Source organism: Castor canadensis, chromosome 1, assembly GCF_047511655.1.
Source record: "Castor canadensis chromosome 1, mCasCan1.hap1v2, whole genome shotgun sequence".
Taxonomy (NCBI): domain Eukaryota; kingdom Metazoa; phylum Chordata; class Mammalia; order Rodentia; family Castoridae; genus Castor; species Castor canadensis.
Window position 1 is genome coordinate 205,000,776 of NC_133386.1, and position 20,825 is coordinate 205,021,600.

The 20,825-nt window shown below is 54.7% G+C and overlaps 1 protein-coding gene and 1 pseudogene across 7 annotated transcripts in view; both read left to right on the top strand.

The window, feature by feature from the left end:
• Nucleotides 1-1,372: 1,372 nt before the first annotated feature.
• Nucleotides 1,373-6,200, top strand: LOC141414924 (succinate dehydrogenase [ubiquinone] iron-sulfur subunit, mitochondrial pseudogene; annotated as a pseudogene).
• Nucleotides 6,201-6,692: 492 nt separating this feature from the next.
• Tpcn2 (two pore segment channel 2) overlaps nt 6,693-20,825 on the top strand; it is a 34,667-nt gene continuing 20,534 nt past the window's right edge. For 5 of the 7 annotated variants that reach the window (XM_074050734.1, XM_074050739.1, XM_074050732.1 and 2 more), the window contains exons 1-7: nt 6,693-6,910; nt 11,088-11,152; nt 11,714-11,790; nt 12,194-12,371; nt 13,606-13,722; nt 17,210-17,316; nt 18,158-18,233. In XM_074050734.1, coding sequence (XP_073906835.1) covers nt 6,790-6,910; nt 11,088-11,152; nt 11,714-11,790; nt 12,194-12,371; nt 13,606-13,722; nt 17,210-17,316; nt 18,158-18,233 — 741 coding nt within the window. In that variant the 5' untranslated portion in view covers nt 6,693-6,789. The remainder of the gene's footprint in view (nt 6,911-11,087; nt 11,153-11,713; nt 11,791-12,193; nt 12,372-13,605; nt 13,723-17,209; nt 17,317-18,157; nt 18,234-20,825) is intronic. The other 2 variants (XM_074050766.1, XM_074050760.1) reach the window with 2 other exon arrangements.

Below are 20,825 nucleotides of genomic sequence, written 5' to 3' on the forward strand. Positions count from 1 at the left end.
ATTGTCTCCATCACACCGTTTGCTGTGCCTGGTGTCCAATGGGCTGAGGGGACAGGAAGTGTGGACCTCTGGCTTTAGGATAGTTTCTGCCACCACCTGGACAGTGGACTGTGGCAGAGTGACGTCCCTTCTCTGGGCTCAAGAAGAGGGCAATGGGCAGGGGTGGAGAAAGAAGGAGAGAGGAAGATGGGGGTAGGAGCATGTCCAAAGATGTCACTGCTGTGCCACAGGCCTGCTGCAGAATTGCCTCCCAGTCTGAGGCATCAGAAAGACACAGTCAGGGCAGGCAGCTTATCCACCCAGGGCTCATCCAAATTCGGCTGCAGATGGGGGAGACCTTGGCAAAGCCTGTTCCACCTAGGCCCAGTCTTCTCATCCCTGCAGGAGGGCAGAAGGTCCTTAGGTTGTGTACAGCCTTGCAGGGGTTGTGGCCACAGTGACTGTGCCCTTTCCTCTCCGGCTTGGGAAATGCTGTCAGAGCTTCCTGTTTCCCAGTTCTGTCTGCCTCCTCCCTGGACCAGACAAGCAGACGAGAAGTTCTGAGGATGGACTGTGCTCCTTAGCAGTGTGCTCCTGCTGGGAGGCCTCCCATGTGCCCTGCAGCATCTTGTTTGACTCTTCCCAACAAATGGCAGGTGTGACTCTCTCCCCACTCTACAGACAAGGAAACTGAGGTTCAGAGAGGGGCATGCTGTGCCCAGGGTCTCACCACAGGGCCAGCTTCAGAGTAGAAGCAGTGGAACATGAATGCAGTCCTGTTGCTCCCAGCTGTACTACTAGAAGAGTTCCTGGTACTCAGTAGATGCTCAGCGAGTGCTTGCTGGATGGGGCTGGCTGGGCTGACCTCACAGAGCAATTGGAGGTGGCAGGAGTCACGGCCTGGACTTCAGTCTCAGTGCCATTGGTGTGAGGGGGACCACACGCACCCCAGCTTCCAAAGTGCCCAGCTTCTCCCTTTTGGTCCTCATAGAGTGCTTGGGTTTGTTATGCCACCACCTCACAGAGGAGGAAACTGACGCTGTGATCTACCTGAGGTTCACAGAGGACAGTGGCACCTCTGGTTTCAGTCCTAGGTCAGCACTGCTCCCTTGGTGTGGCACCCCTAAGTCAGGGCCAGGAGAGCCACTATCGGGGATGGCCAGGCTATAGTGGGGACAGGGCCATCAGGAACACAGCCCTGTCTCTCTCTGCTGACACCTGTAAGCACTTGATGATGAGCTACTTGCTGATGTTGTGATGGGTCCTCTGTCTGTCTGCACAGTGACATTCTCGATGGACCAGCAGCTGGACGTTTGTGCCTGAGACTCAGCGCCCTCTTGAGAGATCACACTTCCCCTCATAGTTTGTTCCCATCTTCCCCTTTGTTCAGGCCTCTTCTGAAAGCCCTGCCTGCATCCAACCAAGCTGGCCAGGAAGTCAGTGAGGCAACGACATTGCACTGAGGCCTCTGGGAGTGTGTACCCAACATCCAGGGAATTCTTTGGTGGCAACAGACACTTCATGGAGGAGGTTTCATTTTTGCAGAGAGCTGCAGGGATCCATCATATCCTTTTTCTCAAAAACATCTTACTTTTGGGGGTTTTAAAATGCATGCTCCTTGTTTAAACAAACCAACAAACAAACTTGAACTTGTGGTGTGTCCTGTGATTTATCTCTCACTCTCTGGGATAACCACACTCTTGCCCTCCAGAGCTGGGTCATCTTTTAAATATTTGTGGACTGATGGCTTCAGCAATTTTTATTTCAATTTAAAATTTATTTTATTTTTTGTAGTACTGGGGTTTGAACCCAGGGTTCCAGTACCATTTGAGCCATATTCCTAGTCATCTGTATTTTGTTTTTGAGACAGTGTCTTGCTAACTTTGCTCAGGCTGGCCTTGAACTCAAGATCCTCTTGCCTGTGCCTCCCAAGTACCTGGGATTACAGGTGTGCACCACCACACCGGGCTTGTCCCAGTGATTTGCATTTGCATCTGGGTATTCTCACGAAGTGTCGCTTCCTTTCCAATGTTCCTTGTCAGTATTTCTCTTTTTTTGGCAATTTCCAGTCGGGGAACTGAACCCAGGGCTTGTGCATGCTATGCAAGTGCTCCACCACTGAGCTACAGCCTTAGTCTTGTTGATAATTTTTTTTTCATAAGTTTTGGGTTCAAGTCCTTTGCCTTTCCTCTCTGTGGAGAACTGAATCTTTTTCTTACCAGTGTCACTCCCTGGTGAGGCAACCCTGGTTACATTAGGTTGGTTAGATGGCAAAAATATTTTGCAGCAGTCAAGTTACAAATCAGCTGATCTTAAAATAGGAAGGGATCTGAATCATCTGATTCAATGTAATCACATGAGCCTGAAAGGCATCTTTGGGATCTCTTAGGAATCAGGTCACCATAATGGATTTGGCAATGACTTTTTCGGGTATGCCTACAAGCCATACAACCAGGAACACTGGACTTCATGAAAATAGAAAATATTCACCTGAGATCAGGAGGATTGAGGTTCCACGCCAGCCTGGGCAAAAAAGTGAGACCCCCTCCCCCGTCCCAACAACAAAAACAAGTTCTTGGCATGGTGGTAAGTGCCTGCCATCCCAGTGATGGTAGGAAGCCTAATGTAGCAGGATCATGGTCCAGGCCAGCCTGGGCAAAAAAGTGAAACCCTGTCTCTAAAATAACCAGAGCAAAAAGGGCTGATGGAGTGGCTCAAGTGGTAGAGCACCTGCCTAGCAAGAGTGAAGTACTGAGTTCAAGGTCCAGAACCACAAAAAACAAATAAAAAAACCTGCCTATCAAAAGACAGTACCAAGTCACAAGCCAAGATGGTGGCGGTGGTCGGTATCTCCTTGAGGCGCTGGTTCCCAGCCACGACCCTTGGTGGAGCCTGCCTGATGGCCTGCTGAGGGGCTCAGACAGCTGCAGCCACAGCTCCTCACATCCAGGAATTTGCCATCTACCAGTGGGACCCAGACAAGCATGGAGATAAACCTCGTAGGTAGACTTGCGAAGTTGATCTGAATAACTGTGGTCCCATGGTGTTGACTGCTTTAATCGAAGTTAAAAATGAAATTGATTCGACCTTGGCCTTCCGAAGATCATGTGGAGAAGGGATCCACGGCTCTTGTGTGATGAACATCAATGGGGATGACACTAGCGCTCCCCCCAGGATGGACCCCAACCTCAACAAAGTCTTGAAGATCTGCCCTCTCGCGCCCACGTACGTGACGAAGGACTTCGTTCCTGACCTGAGTGACTTCCAATCACCGTCCAAGTCCATCGAGCCCTATCTGAAGAAGACGGATGAGTCCCAGGAAGGCAAGCAGCAGTACCTGCAGTCCGCAGAAGAACAGGAGAAACTGGACGGGCTGTCCGAGTGCATCCTCTGCGCCTGCTGCAGCCCCAGCTGCCCCAGCAACTGACAGAATGGGAACAAGTACTGGGGCCCGTGGTCCTTGTGCAGACGAATGCCTGGCCAAGCTGCAGGACTCCTTCCCTCTGTACTGCTGCCACACCATCATGAACGGCACACTGACCTGTCCCAGGGAAGCTACTGCAGAAATTAAGAAAATGAGAGCAGCCTATAAAGGAGAAGGGAGCCTTAGTGTAACTCTCCAGCTGGACACTGCACAGCCAGCTCAGAGCTGGACTAACTTGAATTCTTTCAGCGGTCTTGATTGCCCATGATGACAGCAGGTATAACACAAATGGTAAGTAAGCAAATGGGACTTTACGTTATTTAAAAAAAAGACAGTATTAATAGAGTAAAAGGTAACCCAGGGTGAGAGAAAATATTTGCAAATCATATATCCAAGTATATAGAGAACCCCTTAAATTCAACAACAAAGTCATAAACTGAGTGAAAAATGGGCAGAGGAGTTGAGTAGACATCGTTTCACGGAAGATGTCTGACGGGCAGGAGAAATATGACCACCAGTGACCAGGGAAATGCACGTCAGAACTGTCACAAGACTGCCTCATACCAACTAGGACAGCAACAACTAACATCCCCCCCCCCAAATTCCTAAGAGTTGGTGAGCACAAGGAGAAAGTGAGACTCGTGTACACTGCTGGGGATGTAAAATGAAACAGTCACTGTGGAAATCAATATGGCGGTTCCCAGAAAATCGGAATAGGACTATCATATGACCTAGAAACTCCACTTCTGGGTGGACACACGCCCTCCCCAATTGAAAGCAAGGTCTCAGAGAGATTTGTGCACTGTGTTCACAGTGTCATTAATTCACAGTAGACAAGCGGTGGAAACAGCTCATCAATGAATGAACGCATAAGCAAAACATGGCATACACATGCAACAGAATATTATTTGGCCTTAAAAAAGGAAGGAACTTGGACACAAGTTACAATGTAGATGAACCTTGAGGACATTATGGTAAGTGACATAATCGGGTCACAAAAAGACAAGCACTGTACGATTCCACTTGTACGAAGTACCTAGAGTAGTCAAAACCACAGAAGGTAGAAGCCAGGTGTGGTGGGACTGTAATCTCAGCACTCGGAAGGCTGAGGTAGGAGGAGTGTGAGCTCAGGGCCAGCCTGTGTTATAGCAAGACGTGTCTCAAAAAAAAAAAATTAAACCAAATTGTAAATTTAAGAATGGGATAGAATTTCAGTTTTTCAAGATGAAAAAGTTCTGGAGATGGACGGGGTGATAATTGTATAATGTCGTGAGTGTATTTAATACTACCGAGCTGTACACTTAAAAATGGGGCAAACACAGATGTGGCTGAAAGGAAAATCAGAGAGGTCTGAAGCACCTGCTGCATATTGAAGTTGTCATTTGAAGCTGAGAATTCAATGTGCTCTTGGTGGCTGTAGTGAAGGTGGGGCCACAATGGAAAGAACATGGCGGTCCCCAGGAGCCGAGAACCGCCCTCGCCAACAACACCCAGCAAGTCAACGTGGACCTTGGTCCTGGTCCCATGGAAGTGAATCGTGCCAGCATCCTGGATGAACCTGCAAGTGGATTGTCCCAGCCTCCAGTAAGAGCCCAGGGTGGCCACACTGGGGCTCCTGCCCTGTGAGGCCCTGAGACAGGAACCCAGTCCAGTCACGGGACTTCTGACCTCCAGGACAAAAGATAACGAATGGGAGTTGTTTTATGATGAGCTTGTGGTAATTTGTCATAGTCTGTTATGGGTTGACTATGAAATGTCCCCCACAGGCTCACATACTGGGGGCTTTGTTGCTAATTGATGGGTTTTTGGGAAGTGATTAGATCCTGATGGTTCCAATCTAATCAGTGGACCAGTCCCTAGATGAAGCTGTAATAGGGTGATGTTATTGGGAGGTGGTGAAAGTAGGGGGTGGGGCCTAGTTGGGAGGAACTAGGTTGCAGGGTGTGTCCTTTGGGGCTGTATTTTGCCTTGGCCCCTTCTGAGGCAGGCTAGATTAGGGACATTGAGGCATGGGAACCAAGAGCTAAGAATAAGCACCGTATTAAAGGGTAAGAAGGTGGTGAATTTAACTAAGATACAGTGTAAGCCCTTTTGCAAATGTTACAGTGTACGACCAACACAAAATAATATGATAGTTAGAAAAAAAGATAACTTGAACGCTCTCACTTCCCATCAGGCTATAATAGCAGCGGATGGTGCTCTTAATCTTGCACTAATGATTTGCCCGGAACTCTGGATAAATAGCCCAGCTCAAGAAAAACACATGGTAAAATCCATCCTCCGATTAAAAGAGGCTTGGTTGACGGAGAATAGGTATCTCCTCAAGATGGGCTTTTCTGCCCCAAACAAGTGTCTTCTAAAAGAAAGCACCTGGCAGATTCTCAAACAAGTATCACCTTGTCCATTAAGGAGCCCTGGTCTCTGGGAGTCCCAAGCTGATCAGTTTCAAAAACCTAAGATGTAATTTAAGGATGGTTGTCACAGCAAATGTGAACATGCCAAATGGTTGGAAGGAAGAAGCCTGCACAGAGACAAGGACCTGAAGACCCCTAGACAGACCGCAGTTTTATAAATGTTTGACTTACACAAAGGACTTGGCGCTTCTCACGTGTCCCGCCTCCGGCTTCCTGGGGTGGGCTTTGTTTCCTGTTTTTCTAATTACAATTCTACAAACGTCTCACGTACCCAGACTTCTCGTATTCTTCCTCTCTGCCTGAGTTGAGCTGCTGTGCTATGCCCGCCATCTCCGCCAGGATGGACTGAAACCTCTGAAACAATGAGCTAAAATAAATCTTTCCTCCCTCCAGACGTTTGTTTCAGGTATTTTGTCACTGTGACAAAAGTCTAATATAGTTTCTATACATTAATATTGAAAACACTTTAAATATATTGTAAATATTTTTCAAGTGCGTCATTTGTGTTTGAAATCTTTACCCTTAATTATATTTAGTTTTCCTAAATTCATTATCGGAGGCTAAACTCAAGTTCCATTTTTGGGGGATGACCTTTGTCGACTCACCTGCATCAGAATCACTCAGAATGCTTGATAAAACATTCCTGGGGTTGGGGTGCAGCTCAGTGGTAAAGTGCCTGCCTAATCATTTGCATTGCATAAAAGTTTCCAGGTGGTACTCAAAGTTCCAGGTCCTCAAAATTCCAAGCCTGGGGAACGAAGCGAAGCCCCACCCCAGGAGGCGGGGCTCTAGAAGCTCCGCCTCCACGCGTGAATCCTCCCTTCTTATTGGCTGGCAATGAAGTGCCTCTCCCTGCGTCACAGCGGTCGCTCCTCCTCCCGAACGCCGGCGGGCTTTGCGCCTGCGCAGTGGAGTCGGGCGCTCGCCGGGTCTTGCGCTTCTGGAGGGTCCCGAACCGCGTGTGGCTACGGGATGGCGGAACCCCGGGCCGAGTCCGAACCTCTTTTGGGCCGGTTCCGTGGCGGCAGTGGTGGCAGCAGCGGCGACTGCCCGCCGGGGCTACTCACTTGCCGCAGCGTCCAGGTCGGCCCTGGTGAGTGGCCCGGCTTGGGGGAAGGGTCCTGCGGTCCCCGCGCCCGTGTCGCTGCGGGGCCCGGCGCGTGGCAGGGTTGGGGACGCCAGGGTCGTGTCCCCACCCCCGCAGCTTCCTTCCGAGCCGGGCGGGCCTGACCCCGGACTCTCCAGAGTTGCCCCAATGACTCTTTAGGAGGCAGCACTTTCATTTTTTCCGCTTCTCATGGGGAAACTGAGGCCCGGAGAGAGGCGGTACCCTGCCCGAGTCTAAGCTGGTGGGGGGGCTGGAGGGGGTTCCAGCCAGCGAGGAGTGACTTTGGAGCCCTGTGGTGGCCTTTCAGGTGGGGCAGGCACAGGCGTCTTGAGAGCAGGCGGCTTCCTCCCCTTGCTCCTTGCACTGCTGCGCTGGCCTTCGGCTCCCTCCTGCCCTTCCTGTTTGTGGTCAGAGAGATTGCTGAATCCTCAGAGGCGGGGAGGGTGGAGTCCATGTCCCTGTCCATTCCAGGGAAATTAGGCGCTGGCTTAGAGGCGGAAGGACCTCTGTCTGATTTTACAAATGAGGAAACTGAGGCCCAGAGAACCACCCCTCCTCCCCAAGGTCGTAGTCCCGCCTTCCTTCTGGTGTAGCCACTGCTAGTAATGCACTGGCCCTTCATGCCTGGCGACTTCCCTCTCTGGTCCTTGCTGTCCTCTTCTGTCTGGGAGGGGACTGGGTAGGCAAGTGGACCCCTCTGGATTGATTCATGGCATGTGCCCATCCATGGATGTGCGTACAGGGGTCCTGACTGGGGAGCAGGAAGGCAGAGGCAGAAGTGACCACACTGTCTGCCTGTCGCCCTTGGAGATTCTTTGGTTGAATCCTGGGCCACATATCTTTCCAGCCCGTGCCAGTGCCTGCAGCTCCCTTGACAAGGAGCAGGAGTACGGTTCAGGGGGCACAGGCTTTGTGTCTGGGGCTGGATGCCTTTCTGGGGCTGCCACTTGTATGCTGTGTGACCTTGGCAGGTTGCTTGGCCTTTCTGAGTTTCTGTAAAAGGAGGGCTAGTAATGGGCTGGCAGAAAGTGAGTGTGTGTGGGGGGCGGGGTGGGTGTTCTGAGCATTCAGTGAGAGAATTCACAGAGCTGGTGTGTATGGGCTGACGGCTGTCAGGTTAGGAATGCCACAGTGCTTGCAGGTGCTAGTCCTGGCGGAGTGGATGTGTGGCAGACAGGATCTGCTATGGTGAGACAAAAGCCAGGGTTGGGCAGTGTGGCTGGAGAGAGGGGCTCTCTGTCCCAGTGCTGTGGCCTTGGCGAAGACTGCTGAGAAAGCAGACAGGACGCTCTGTGTTTGCGTCTCCTTGGCCAGTCTGCCTGTGAGAATGGTTCACAGCCTCTACTTCAGCACCCGTGGCACAAAGATAGCCCCTGGGCTCTTGGTTTGTCTGTCCTGTGGTCAGACTCTCTAGCCAGTAAGGGGGGGCTGTTGCCTGGGGATCCCTGGGAACCCTGTGTCCAGGTCCTTCTGACTCAGCCCCAGCTGGGGGCCCTGGCCAAAGGTTGGGGAGAATGGTTTTCTCTGGTTTTGGGTCAGAAAGTCACCCTGGTTGTGAAAGAGTGAGGACTGGGGATTACTGTGTTGTCTGAAAGGGGGGGGATTCCACAAAGCACGGTATCTCAGGAACCCTTCCATCTATAAGTCCTGTTGGGTAGGGTCTGCAAGGAGCTGAGGCACAGAGAGGTTAGGGGCTTGCCCAGAGTCACACAGGATGCTGGGCAGGGTCCTATACCAGTTGTGCAGGGTGGAGGCTGGAGCAAGCTGGAGAGTGAGTGTGCACCTAGATGTTGGGGCAGGAAGACCCATCCAGGGCTAAAGTGTGGGCTGCATTGTTTGAACCCCTGTTGTTGTCTCCCTATACTTGGCAGCTTCATTATGACCCTATGTGCTTGGCAGAGTCCTCAGCCCTTGTGGGGTGATTAGGGTGATGAGCTCAGGGCAGGTTGATTGCTTTGGGGGTGCTCCTGGACCTTGGGGGATGGTGGCCTGGAAGAGGCAATGGTCTGGGCCAGGCTGTTGGAGGGTCTGGTGAGCCAGGCCTTGGAGAGTCAAGTTCAGAATGACTGACATGGTGGTGGCAGGGTAAGGGAGCAGCGGGAGAAGGGATGAGTGTGTGGAACGGGGCCCTGCAGTACCTGGCTGGGTGGAGTGTGGACTTGGAGTAGTGGGACCCAGGGATAGCTGTGACCCAGGGACAGCTGTGGCAAGTTTCCTAGGGCTCTGAGGAGCTTCCTTAGGGTGCTTGAGGCTGAGAAGCCTTCCTGAGGCATGGCACCTGAAAGTGGGGGGAGTTTAGTGGCCAGACCTGGAATCTTACAAACCCACCAGCCAGAAAACTAGGCAGACGGGAAGCCTGGCGCTGTAGGATTCAGGGTGCTGACACCATTCCCCTGTTGGCTTGCCTGGGTGACATGGGCTTTGTCTCTTCCTAAGAAGCTTGTGTGGTTCACCTCTCAGGTTCAGGGGTTCTCTTTGTTAACGTGGGCTCCCTGCCTCCTGACCCATTCCCCTAGCCTGCCTCATTCACTCACTGGATAAATAGGCTTTTGAGTTCTGCTGGGTTCAGGAACCAAGCAGTGTGGGAGTAGCTTCTCCTCACAGCCATTCCAGGACACTCTTGGGGTGTTCTGGCACCAACCTCAGGCCCTCGTTGGGAAGCATTTAGGGGACCTCAGGATAAGCCTTGTGGTAGCACCTGTGGAAAAACTGAGGCCCAGGCTGAGCAAGGCTGGGGCAGAGCCAGGATGGGGGCCCCCACATCTTCACTTGCTCCCTGTATCCTGCCTCTGCTTCATGAACCCAGGCATGAGCCCTGAGGACCAGAGCAGGTGCTTCTCCAGGGACCGTGGGCACAGTGGGTTGGCAGAGGCTGAAGCTTTGCCTGAGCCCCAAGCAATGGCTTCCTGCCCCTTTGCTCTAGCAGCTCTTTGAGGCGGGCACATCCCTGCATTGTTTTGGTGAAGCTGTGGGTCTCAAGGGGACAGATGTAAAAGTAGAGCCATGAACTGGCCACCTTGTTTCTGGCTCGGGCCTGATGTGAGTTGCCTGAGCTGCGTGTAGGCTTTGGTCCCCAGGCCGCCCTGCCGGTGTCTCTTTTGGGTCATGGAAGTGTGAACCTGAGCCTCCAGGTTCCCCTGCTGCTCTGGGCCTCTTTCTTGTGCTTTTTTTCCCCCTTGTGTTGCAAGTTGAGTTGCAGCTTCTGCAGTGAAGCTCCCAAATGGGCCTCTGCCCACCACGAGGGTGGGCAGGCCCAGGCCCTGGCACCTGCGGAGTGTGCTGGCTGCTGTTTGGTGGTGGGGATGGGCTGGCGAGCAGGTTGTGTCCTGTACAGCCAGGAGCCAGCTGCCTCCCTCACCCAGGCCTGCTGGAGGCTACACCACCTGCACTGTGAGAACCCATTGTATAGGGGATGGCCATGCTGAACAGTCCCCCTGGGGACTCGAGCACTCCTTGGGATTTGCTCTGGATGATCCTGGGGTGTGTGTGGGTGTTGCCTGATCCTGTGGGCCAGGGTGGGGATGGACTGGGACTTGACTTGTTCTCATGTTCGGTGCAGGCAGGACTGTGCCTTTGGTCCTAGATGCAGTTTCTGTGTCGGGGTGAGATCTGTGGTCTCGTTGGATGGAGGTGGGCAGGTGGTGTTAGCCCATCTTACAGTGGAAGATGCTGGTGCTGCACAGGAGGCTGGAGGAGGGAGGGGCAGCACAGCAATGGCAACAGCCCCACACTGAGCACAGTGTGCCAGGCCCAGCAGGGGCTCCTTGTACCGCACAGCACCTTCTGGGGTGCTGAGCAGGTGGCCAGTGACACCCACTGGACAGAGGTGGAGATGCCTCCAGAGGAGAGGAACCAACCCTGAGCCCCACATCTGGTACCAGTGCTCTGCAGAATGTTGCTGCCTCCTGTGTGCCCTCTGTACTGTGTCCCCTGGGCAGTGCTGTTGTGGGCCTCTTCTCTGGGCCTGGTACCCTGGGTGCCTGCTTCTATGCTCCTCACCTGGCTGGGACCCCACCCTGGGCCCAGCAGGTGTCCTGTGCTGCACTGCAGGGTGGGGGCCTCTGGTGCAAGCCACAGCTCACCTCCTCCAGCTGGGTTGTCCTGCAGGGGCGAGGCTACTCTATCCCGCGTGCTCATCTGGAGTATCCCCCTCTGCTCACAGATGGCGTGGCCTTGCAGGACCTCTGCATCAACCAGGCTGTGGTCTTCATTGAAGATGCTATCCAGGTGGGTGGTGGCTGCCATGCTGGCCTAGAGCTTCCCCTGCCCCCTCATTCCTTGCTGTCCTGGGAGCAAGGGCTCGGCTGCTGGCCTGCAGGTTAGGAGATCTGTGACAGTGGGGCTCTGGGCCTGTTATCCCTCCATTCTTGCTAGAGAAGGCGATCTTCTGAATGCTGGAATCCTGGCATCGTCAATTTCCCACAGACTGCCGCCTGTCCTGGACCACTTGTGCTGGGTCCTAGGTGGGGAGATATCTGGAGAATGATAGTTTATCCGAGTGGGGGCAGCACAGTTGTACCTTCCACAAATACCCTTAAGTGTCCCCTCGGTGTACCTGCCTGCCAGGTGTCTGGCCTATGGGGAGTTTGTGACGGTCTAAGCCTGCAGGTCCAGGGAAGGGCCACCTTGTCCCCATGCTGACACGGGCCTGCCACACAACTCATCTCCCCAGCGGGGAGAGTGGTGCACTGTGACTGTGTGGTATGGGGCCACAGGTCAGGGCACACGCGTGTGCAGTCCCGAGGGCACCCTCTCTCATGCCCCTCTGTGTGAACCTCTCGCTTCCAGTACCGCTCCATCTACCACCGCATGGACGCCAGCGCGATGCGGCTTTACCGATGGTATTACTCAAAGGGTTGCCAACGGTGAGAATGCAGAACTTGGGGTTCCTGCAGGCCTACTTGGTGGGGGTGGGCTGGCCTCACTGTTCACTGTCCCATCCTGTCTCGTGGTCCAGGTGGCTCTCCTTCCCTATGATGCAGGTTTGGCCATTATCCTTCCCCGTCAAGGGAGGAGTCCACCTGTGGGCAGAAGGCTGCTTGGCAGTGAGGGCTTCCTTCTCTTCCTCAGAGCCTTGGGTTGGCCCAGGGCCATTGGTCTTGGGCAGATTGGTCTTACTTGGCCAGGCATGGGTGGCCATAGCCAGGAATTCCAGCTTCCACCCTCCTGGAATCATGGAGTCTCCTCTAGGGCATCTGCCTGCTGGTAGGCTTCCTGGCCCTGGATGTTAGCTGTCTGTGGCACTTTAACCAGGTTTGTCTCCTCCAGGGTTCTGAACTTCACCATTTTCTTGATCCTGGCTTTGGCTTTTATTGAGACCCCTTCTTCATTCACAAGAACCGCAGATGTACGCTACCGCTCCCTGCCCTGGGAGCCACCCTGTGGCCTGACCGAGGGTGTGGAGGCGCTCTGCCTGCTAGTCTTCCTGGCTGATGTCTCTGTGAAGGTGAGATGGGTGGCTCCTGTGCCTTCCTCACACAGCTCCAGCCACCCTGGCCCTCTCAGCCCCTGACTGCTTCTCTCCTAGTTTATTTCTGCTGTTTCAGGCTGGCTGCCTCTCTTCTTGCCTTTGCACTTTGGCTGTCTGAGCAAAGGCCTGGGTTTTGCACCTGTCTGGGCCTTGGGACAGAGGTTGTCAGCTCTTCTCCCTCCCCAGAAAGGAAGCTGGGTCTGGGCTGTGCCTCTGGGGCCAGGCATCCTGGAGGGGTTCTTGGGGCAGCTGAGGGGCTGACCTTTGTGAGGGGAGACCCCATCCTTAAGAGAAGATTGGGTGGGTTCTCCTCATGGCCTTCCGTGCTGTCCCCAAAGAAGGGAGGAGGTGAATGTGGAGCAGGGAGGGGCGTCTTGTCTACACAGAGGCTGTTGCACGTCTGTGACTGGGTCTTCTGGAAGCTGGAGGTGGACCTCCAAGGCACATTAAGCCTGGGGCCTTAGTGACTTTCCAGTGAGGCTCAGAAGCTGGGTCTCGCCAGGCTACGCGTTCTGTTTTTGTCAGGGATTCTAGCGCTGCCTTCCCAGGGGTGCCTGCATCCACATCCACATTGTTGGGCACCCGTGGCTGTGGCCCTGCTGTGGTGTCCGCCAGCCCTGCTGGCATGTGCCCTGTGGTCCTCAGTGGGGTTGTGTGCTGGATGCTGGGCACATGAGAGAGAGAGAGAGAGAGAGAGAGAGAGAGAGATCGATTGGTTGAGATTGGGCCCTAGAGAGTTTCTCATTTTTTTCAGCCCACAATGTGGCTGGTGGGTCTGAGGGTTTTAAGCAGAAACTGAAACTGGGGCAAGTTGTCACTGGGTAGTCTCAGGTGAGAGTGAGCACCTGTGTGAATCTGCAGGCCATGACCTCTGGGGGCCGTCTGATAATGAATAGTGGCAGGAGAGGGCAGAGCGGGCGGACCATCCCTGGAGGGCTGTGGCATGCCTACAAAGCAGGTCTGTCTTCTGGCCATTTATACTGCAGTCGCTGGCAGAGCAGATGGGAACCCCTTACCAAGAAAGAAACTGAGCCAGAGAGGCCCTGTGCAGTACCTGAAACTGCACAGTGGGTCGCTAGTGCTTCCTGACACTATTGGCGGACCCTCTGCTGTGCTACCTGCATCCTGTGTGTGTACACAAGTGTTCTCTATTGGTTGCAGGCCTACATCTGGTTCCCACTCACCCCTCAACTCTCCTTGTCTCTTGCAGGGCTACCTGGTTGGGCGTGCCCAGTTCCAGAAGAACCGGTGGCTGCTGGCCTACCTCATAGGGCTGATTGTGTCCCTGGTGGACTGGACTGTGTCTCTGAGCTTCGCTTGTCAGGAGGTGGGTGGTGTGGCGGCTCTGAGATGGTAGGAGCTCGGTGGAGTGTGGGGTGTGGATATAGCTGCCAGGCGAGTGGTAGGGTGAGGGCCTTGAGCTATCTACCATACCATCCACTTGCCTAGCACTGTCTAAATGGTAAAGCACCTTGGGCTTTTAGTAGCCAGAGTTAAAGAGAAAAGAGGCCTGGAGAAGGTCACAGTTCCCTAGGATGTCCCGTTGGTGATAGGAGGACCTGGGAGAAGTTCTGACCTCTTCTAATTCCCAACCTTTCATACTTAACTACTCACCTGGCTGGATCCCCATGAAAGCACTGCTCCAGAGCCTCACTGTGGCCAGCAGTCACTGAGCAGAGCTGTGAGAGGCTCTGCAGTAAGATGTGGGTGCTGACTTCAGCGTTGACTTCCCCCATACTTCGATACCTGGGTGGTGGTGGGCAGTTTGGTTTGGGGTCATCATACCTGTCAGCAAGTGTCAGGGGACATTTAGCAGAGAATTGAACAGAGGGGCTTACACAGGCACTGAGGAACCAGAAAACCAAATGGGAACCCAGTGGATCCCAGAGAGAAGGGAGCAAAGAGGAGAGGTGAGAGTTACTGACTCCTGGGAGACTAGGGAGGGCTGCAGGGATGGGCCCTGACCTCTGCCCTCAGGGAGGCTGCTGACAGCACAGGCTGGAAGTTGTAGGTGCTGCCAGTGGGGACACCATGGAGGGGAGGGAGTGAGGCCCACCTCTTAACCCCCAGGACCCTCTGAGGGCAGCACAGTGGAGTCTGAGCATATCTGGACTCATTTCCCCAGCCATTTGGCATCCGTTCCACCTCCTGTCTCCGTACACAGCAGTGTCCTGCCCTGTGTGATAAGACTCAGCTGTCCTCCCTACTAAGGAAGAGGCTCCGATCTTCTCCAGAACAGCGGGGAGGGTGGCCCACAGCTGCTGGTCCTGTGACATTCGCGGTGTCTGTCTCACTGGCTAGCACATACTCCGTACCTCGCAGGCTGTGCAGTAAGCCTGACCTCCACCAAGAATGCTTGTGTAAAGCTAGAAGGGGGCAGGCGGAGGAGAGGAGCTCACGGGATGCACCATTGCATGCCAACCCATGACAGGCTGGATAGATGCAGCCACAGATGGGGCCAGGCTGGCTCACCAACCTCCATAACTCCCTTCTGCCTGCTCCATCCCCGTACCTCCACAGCATCCCAGCTGTGCTGGGTTCCTCACCTGGTGCTGTGACCCAGATCTTCACTTGTGAGTGGCCAAGTCCTTGGGGACCCTGCCATTTTTCGTTTGGTAGGACTGGGTTTGAACTTAGGACATTGTGCTTGCAAAGCAGGTGTTCTACCTCTTGAGCCATACCTCCAGTCCGATTTTGCTCTGGTTATTTTGGAGATGGTATTGTAAACTATTGTCCAGGCTGGCCTCGAACCGTGATCTTCCTGATCAGCTGGGATTATAGGCATGAGCCACTGACACCCAGCTACCCTCCCCTTCTCTGGAGCCTTGCCTGTGCTAGGCAAGTGCTCTACCACTGAACTGTACCCCTAACCTGATGGCTGGAGTTTGAGGTGCCCCAAAGGACCCTGACATGGACCACCCTGCAGCTCTGAGTGGCAGTGTCTGTCTGTCCTCGGTAACTGGGTTACTTACCCCCCCACATACCCTCCCATTGGACAAGTTGTGGTTCCACCTGGTGGGAACTCTCACTCTTGGGAACAGATGCTTCCAGAGCACCATGGTCCAGAATAGTGTGGTGGTGAGTGGAAAGGTTACTCCCACTTCCTGGGTTCCAGGAATCCCACTGGGGGAGCCAGCCCCTCCAGTGGCCTGTGCTGTGCCTGTAACCCCAGCCCCATGTTGCCCTATCAGTCTGGCTGCTTGTGTGGGAGACGCTGCTCCACCTACAGCATGCGTGCTGCTTTCAGGTGGCAGGGACTGCCCACCTATGTGTTCCCAAGTCATGGGCAGGGCAGCAGAGTGTGGTCTGCATGCCTGACTGTCCAGGGACAGACCAGTGTCTGGCAGGGGGGCAGGCCCGGTGCCATTCGTCTCAGCAGGGGCCGCATGGGTGTGGTAGGGGGTGTGTAGTGTCGGCCTCATGTGGAGCCTCCATTCCTGGTTCGATGGCCGCTTGGTTTGTGGGTGAGGGAAGAGGCTCAGGCATCCACAGGACCTGCAGAGTGATACCCTGTACTAAACATTCCCAGGGCTTGAGCTCTGGATGCCCCGTGCCTGCTTGGAGGGGCCCTTCCACCGCCGTCCTCTTAGGCCTCCTTGTTCCCAGTCTTCTAGCCCTGTTCTTGCCACGTCTGTCCATCCTGCCCCTCTGTTCCTGTTGAATTGTGTCTTCTCAATCCTCCCTCACCCCGTACCATCTTGGGGAGGTCTTGCTCAAGTGAGGCCATGGCACTACACAAGGTCTGTTTTGGTTGGGCCAGTCTGTCACTCAGAATATTTGCAAATCAGCCCAAGCTGCTGCCACGGCCGGCTACTTGGTCATGCCGTGCTCCATGTAGATGAGGTGACTCGTGGGGAGACTGGGCACGCTGGCCTGCTTGAACCTGATCCATCTCATGTTCGTCTTTCCCTGATGGAGTCCTGCTACCCTTGTGGTTGGGAGTTGGAAAATACAAGGGTTGCTTGTCACTGATGGACCATGGCCTCTCGTTGTGTCTCTGCTGTTGCTGGTTGGATGTGGCTTTTTCTCTAGGGCTCTGATTCTTAATGTGGCACTGTGGCCAGTTCTTGAAGGAGGGTCAACTGGATATGCCTTTCTATCCTCAAAAAGGCCTGGTGGCCCTGTGACTGTGGCACTGCTGGGCCCGAGCTGCTGGACAGACCCTCACTGTGGGCATTGGAGTGCTGACTGACTGCAGAGGGAACTGCCAAGCATTTAGCTCCCACTTCGTCAGTTGGAAGCGCTGGAAGGACCCTTTTAAGACCTGCTTCTACCCATGGGCAGAGCATGAGGGGTTCTGGAGAGCTGGGACGCTGACCCCTCAGCTGCAGGGCCCAAGCAGTTGCCTGGTCACTTCGGGTTCCTTTGGCCTTCTCAGTCCAGTGCCATTTTTAGTTCAGTGCCTGGTGCTGGGACCTTCTGGGGACAATAAGCATAGCCCAGGAGGGTTAGTGAGTTCTTAGAAGGGTCACTCTAGAGGGCCTGTTCTGAGTGGTGCTTTCAGGCCTTTGTCCTGGGGGGCATAGTTTCTGGAGTAAGAGACAGGCTGCCAGAGTACAGGAGCACCAGACATGGAATATAATTCCAAAGTGTGATAGGATAGGTGCCATGGCAGAGGAACTCTGGGCAGTACTAGAGGGGTGGCCTCAGGTCAAGACAGCCTGCTAAGATGGGCAGGCCAGTTCTGTGACTGGCAGGGTCCTCTCTGCCACTAGAGTGCTGGGGTCCCTGGCACTTTTGCCCCTGCGATGGAGAGTGTGGCGTGGCACTGAGAACAGTTTTGAGCCTAGCATTCTCTCTTGGGTGTCTTCCAGCCCCTGCGTGTCCGCCGGTTGCTCCGCCCCTTCTTCCTGCTGCAGAACTCCTCCATGATGAAGAAGACCCTGAAGTGCATCAGGTGGTCGCTGCCGGAAATGGCCAGGTTGGGCCCTTTGTCTGGTGCCCCGGGAACTCCCATTTAAGTGCTCAGCCCGAGGGGCCTGGAGGACTGGCCAGCCCCTGCCTAGGTGTGACCTGGGAGGCCATTGGGTGCTTCCAGTACAGGGCCCTGTGGTCAGTGTGCAGCATTGTGGGGTCTGTGGTTCTGGTGGCCGCTTAGAGGCCCCACTGTAGACCTGCCCTCTTCGCCCCCATGGTTGCTGAGTCCTGTGGTTGCTCCTCTGATGGGGCTTTGTCTCCTGTGGTTCCACTGTGGCTGCCCCCTTCCTTGAGGTCTGTGTCCACTGCAGCTTGTTTACAGCTGCTCGTAGACTAGGTTGCTCCTGACGACACTCTGCTTTCAAGCCCTCAAGGCTGCTGTCACTACCAAAATTTGGGACTCTCGGGGATCCTACCTCTATCCAGACTCAATTCCTCCCAGGTCCCCCACCCCCCACCGCCTCTGCCAGTAGAAGTGTCATCCATGCCCTCCCTCTGCCTTGAGTGCCCTCTCTGGTGGCCCGCCTGGCTGTCCCTCCTCTTGTCCAGCCCAGACAATAGGAGTGTCCTCTCCCCTTCTAGTGACCTAGGCCCTTGGTCTATGTGTTCAAGGTTGCCTTTGTCCTATCACAAGAAGAGCACTCTGCCAGGGCCTGGGCAGGCTGTCCTCAAGGCCCTTGGGCCGAGCACTTACTTGTTCTCTGGGGAGAGGAAGCAACAGCTGTGCCTGGCTCTAACCACCGGCCCCCGTAGCCAAGCCTGCGGGCAGGACTGTGTCCCTGGGCCTATCCTCCCCTGGGTGTGTGGCCTGCACTTTGCCAGGCTGAGTGCTGCCTTTTCCCCAGCGTCGGGCTGCTGCTGACCATCCACCTGTGCCTCTTCACCATGCTCGGCATGCTGCTGTTTGCCGTCGGCGAGAAGGTGAGGTGACCACTGTGGCCAGGTGTGCCATGCCACTGTCTCCCGGGCCCCAGCACAGCCCCAGCAGAGTTGTTGGGTGGGAAGTCATTAGGTTGGCAGGGAGTACAGACCCAGGATGGTGGTGGTTCACCTGGAGCCAGGGGCTGTCTTCAAATGGTTGGTGCTCCTGCTGTGCATTGCCAGGGCCCTGCCATATCCTGTAGCCACCTCAGTCTCACCACTGTCCCTCTGTGCTGGCTTCCTCTTTCTCCCCCCTAGGCGTTCACTAAGGGTGGCTTGAAGGTTCCTCCCCAGCCCTGTCCAGGTTCCAACATAGGATTGTCCTGTTCCTCCATCCACAACTCCCCACCTCCCTTCTCCATACCCTCCCTGACTGTGGGCCTCGTGGGGAAGCCCTGCTGCATCCCCTCTCCAGCCCACTATTCTGGGTCCTTCTGCCTTGCCCAGCCTAGCCAAGGCTACAACCCCAGCATCATGTTGCTGTGTGAGTCATCTCCACCTGTCACCTCACCTGGGTGCCAGCCTTGGGCTGCCCCAACTTCTGGTTCTGTTTGTCTGTCCTCATGTCCTGGCCAGGGTCCCTGTCTTCCTCTGGCCTGGGACATCCTGTGTTTCTGCTTCTTTGTCCTGGGATGTGGCCGCTGTGCTGCTAGGGTGTCTTTGTGAGTTTGAGGTGACAGGGTTTGGGCTGTGTCCCCTGGAAGGGGAAGATAGGAAGACAGGATAGTACCTTCTAACCCTGGGAAGAGGGAGAGTAGCCCTGGAGGGAGCTGAACCCCCATGTATGGCTATATTCCTGGGTCTGTCTCTCTGTGTATATCTGTGTGTCTGTCTTCATGTCTGCATGCATGTCTGTGTGTCTGAGTGTGTCTGTATAGGTAACACTGTTTGGGTGTGTCTATGTATATTTTGTCTTTGTTTCTATGTGGGTGTCTGCATTTCTGTGTGTCCTGGGCGTATCTGTGTGCATGCCTAATGTGTACGGTGGTGTGTCTGTGTCAAGAGTATCTGTGTGCATATTTTCACATCTGTATTTGTGTGTCTCTGTGTGTGTGTATGCCTGTATATGCATATCACATTGTGTGTGCATTTATGTATGCATTTGCCTGTGTGTTATCTCTCTGTATATATCCACAGAAGGTGGGGCAGTCGCTTGGCTGCTAAGGTGGGTTCTGTAATAGACCCTCAGGACCTCTGTGTGACTTTCCCATGATGGTGTCCTGAGGAGCCAGGAGTGTTAGCTCCTACTCCAGGCTTGGGTTTCTGCTTCGTGGAGGGGAACTGGACTTACCGTGTAGCTGTGGGGAGATGGTATCCGTCATGGTCTCTGTGAGAGCCCTGTTCTCTGCTCTTGGCTGGGAGATGGGCCAGGCGAGGTGCCCACCTGTCTGGGGAGGCCTCTCATCCCCGTGGGCCTCAGTGTCCTTGTCTGTAAGCTTGTGCAGGTGCTAGGACCTTCCTTTGTCAGCATGAACTCTGGCTTCAGGGAAAGGGAAGCTCAGCTCAATGGGTGGGGATTGTTTCAGGTCCAAGAGTGCCGGGCTCAGCTCTCCCACCCTGCCATCCCTGGGTGTGTCCATGGGGGATGGCTTGTCCTTCACACCCTTCAGCTGAGTGATTTCTCTGAAAGCGTTTGCTCTCCTTTTCTATGCCGGCCCCGCTGAGGCCCAGTGGGGCTGCCTCAGCCTCCCCCAGCAGCATCCTGCTCTGCTGTGGCTCTGAACCTGACAGGTTTCCCACCCTGTAACTCTCATGACCACCATGTCCCCCACCTCCAGAGGCTTGTGGCATTTGTTATTGACAATCATGGAGTCGTTGGGACCCCATGGCCTGGCAGATAGGTGGCAGTGCCGTTTTGTAGATGAGGACAAGCAGGTCCTGATGTTAATGATGTACCTAGACCTTGTGCAGGGAGGAGCCCCTCAGGGAGGGCAGTGTGCAGGGAGGAGTGGCCACAGCAGGTGGATACCACCGAGGCTGATGGCAGAGTTGGCCCTGTTTGGCAGCTGAGCACTTGGCTTGATGTGATCCTAGGCGATCAGCTGATTTGTGAGTGTGTGACTGCCACACTAGTCACACAGCCAGGCTTGTGGGGTTCATTGTCTACCTGCTAGGGGCCAGGCTTGGTAGGTACAGGGGACCCCAGGGAAAATCCTGGGCCCAGAGAATTGAGTGGGGCTACTTCTTGGCACACATACTGCATGGGTTTGCTCTCTTCCCCCAGGAAGGATAGAGGATGGGGAGTCGTGGTAGAGATGCCCCCTGCGGACAGCTCTGATAAGCCACAGCTGTGGATACGGCCTTTGGGTATCATGGTGGGCTTGGGCCCCTCAACCTCTGAAGCAGTGGGAGTTCTCCCTAGCGTTCCATCCAGAGTGCCCACAGCCCTCTCCCTGGCGGCAGCCTACTAGGGACCCTGCCTGCCAGCCAGGGCCTCTGTCCCTCCTGGCCCAGAGTTTTGACCTTACTGTGCATACAGCACACAGCAGAGTCAGGCTCCAAGTAGGCTGTTGACCACCTGGCTGTGATGCTTAGCTGGGCTGGCCTGGGTTCTTGCTGTGGTTCTGGACTGGCCACCTCTGAGGGTGGATG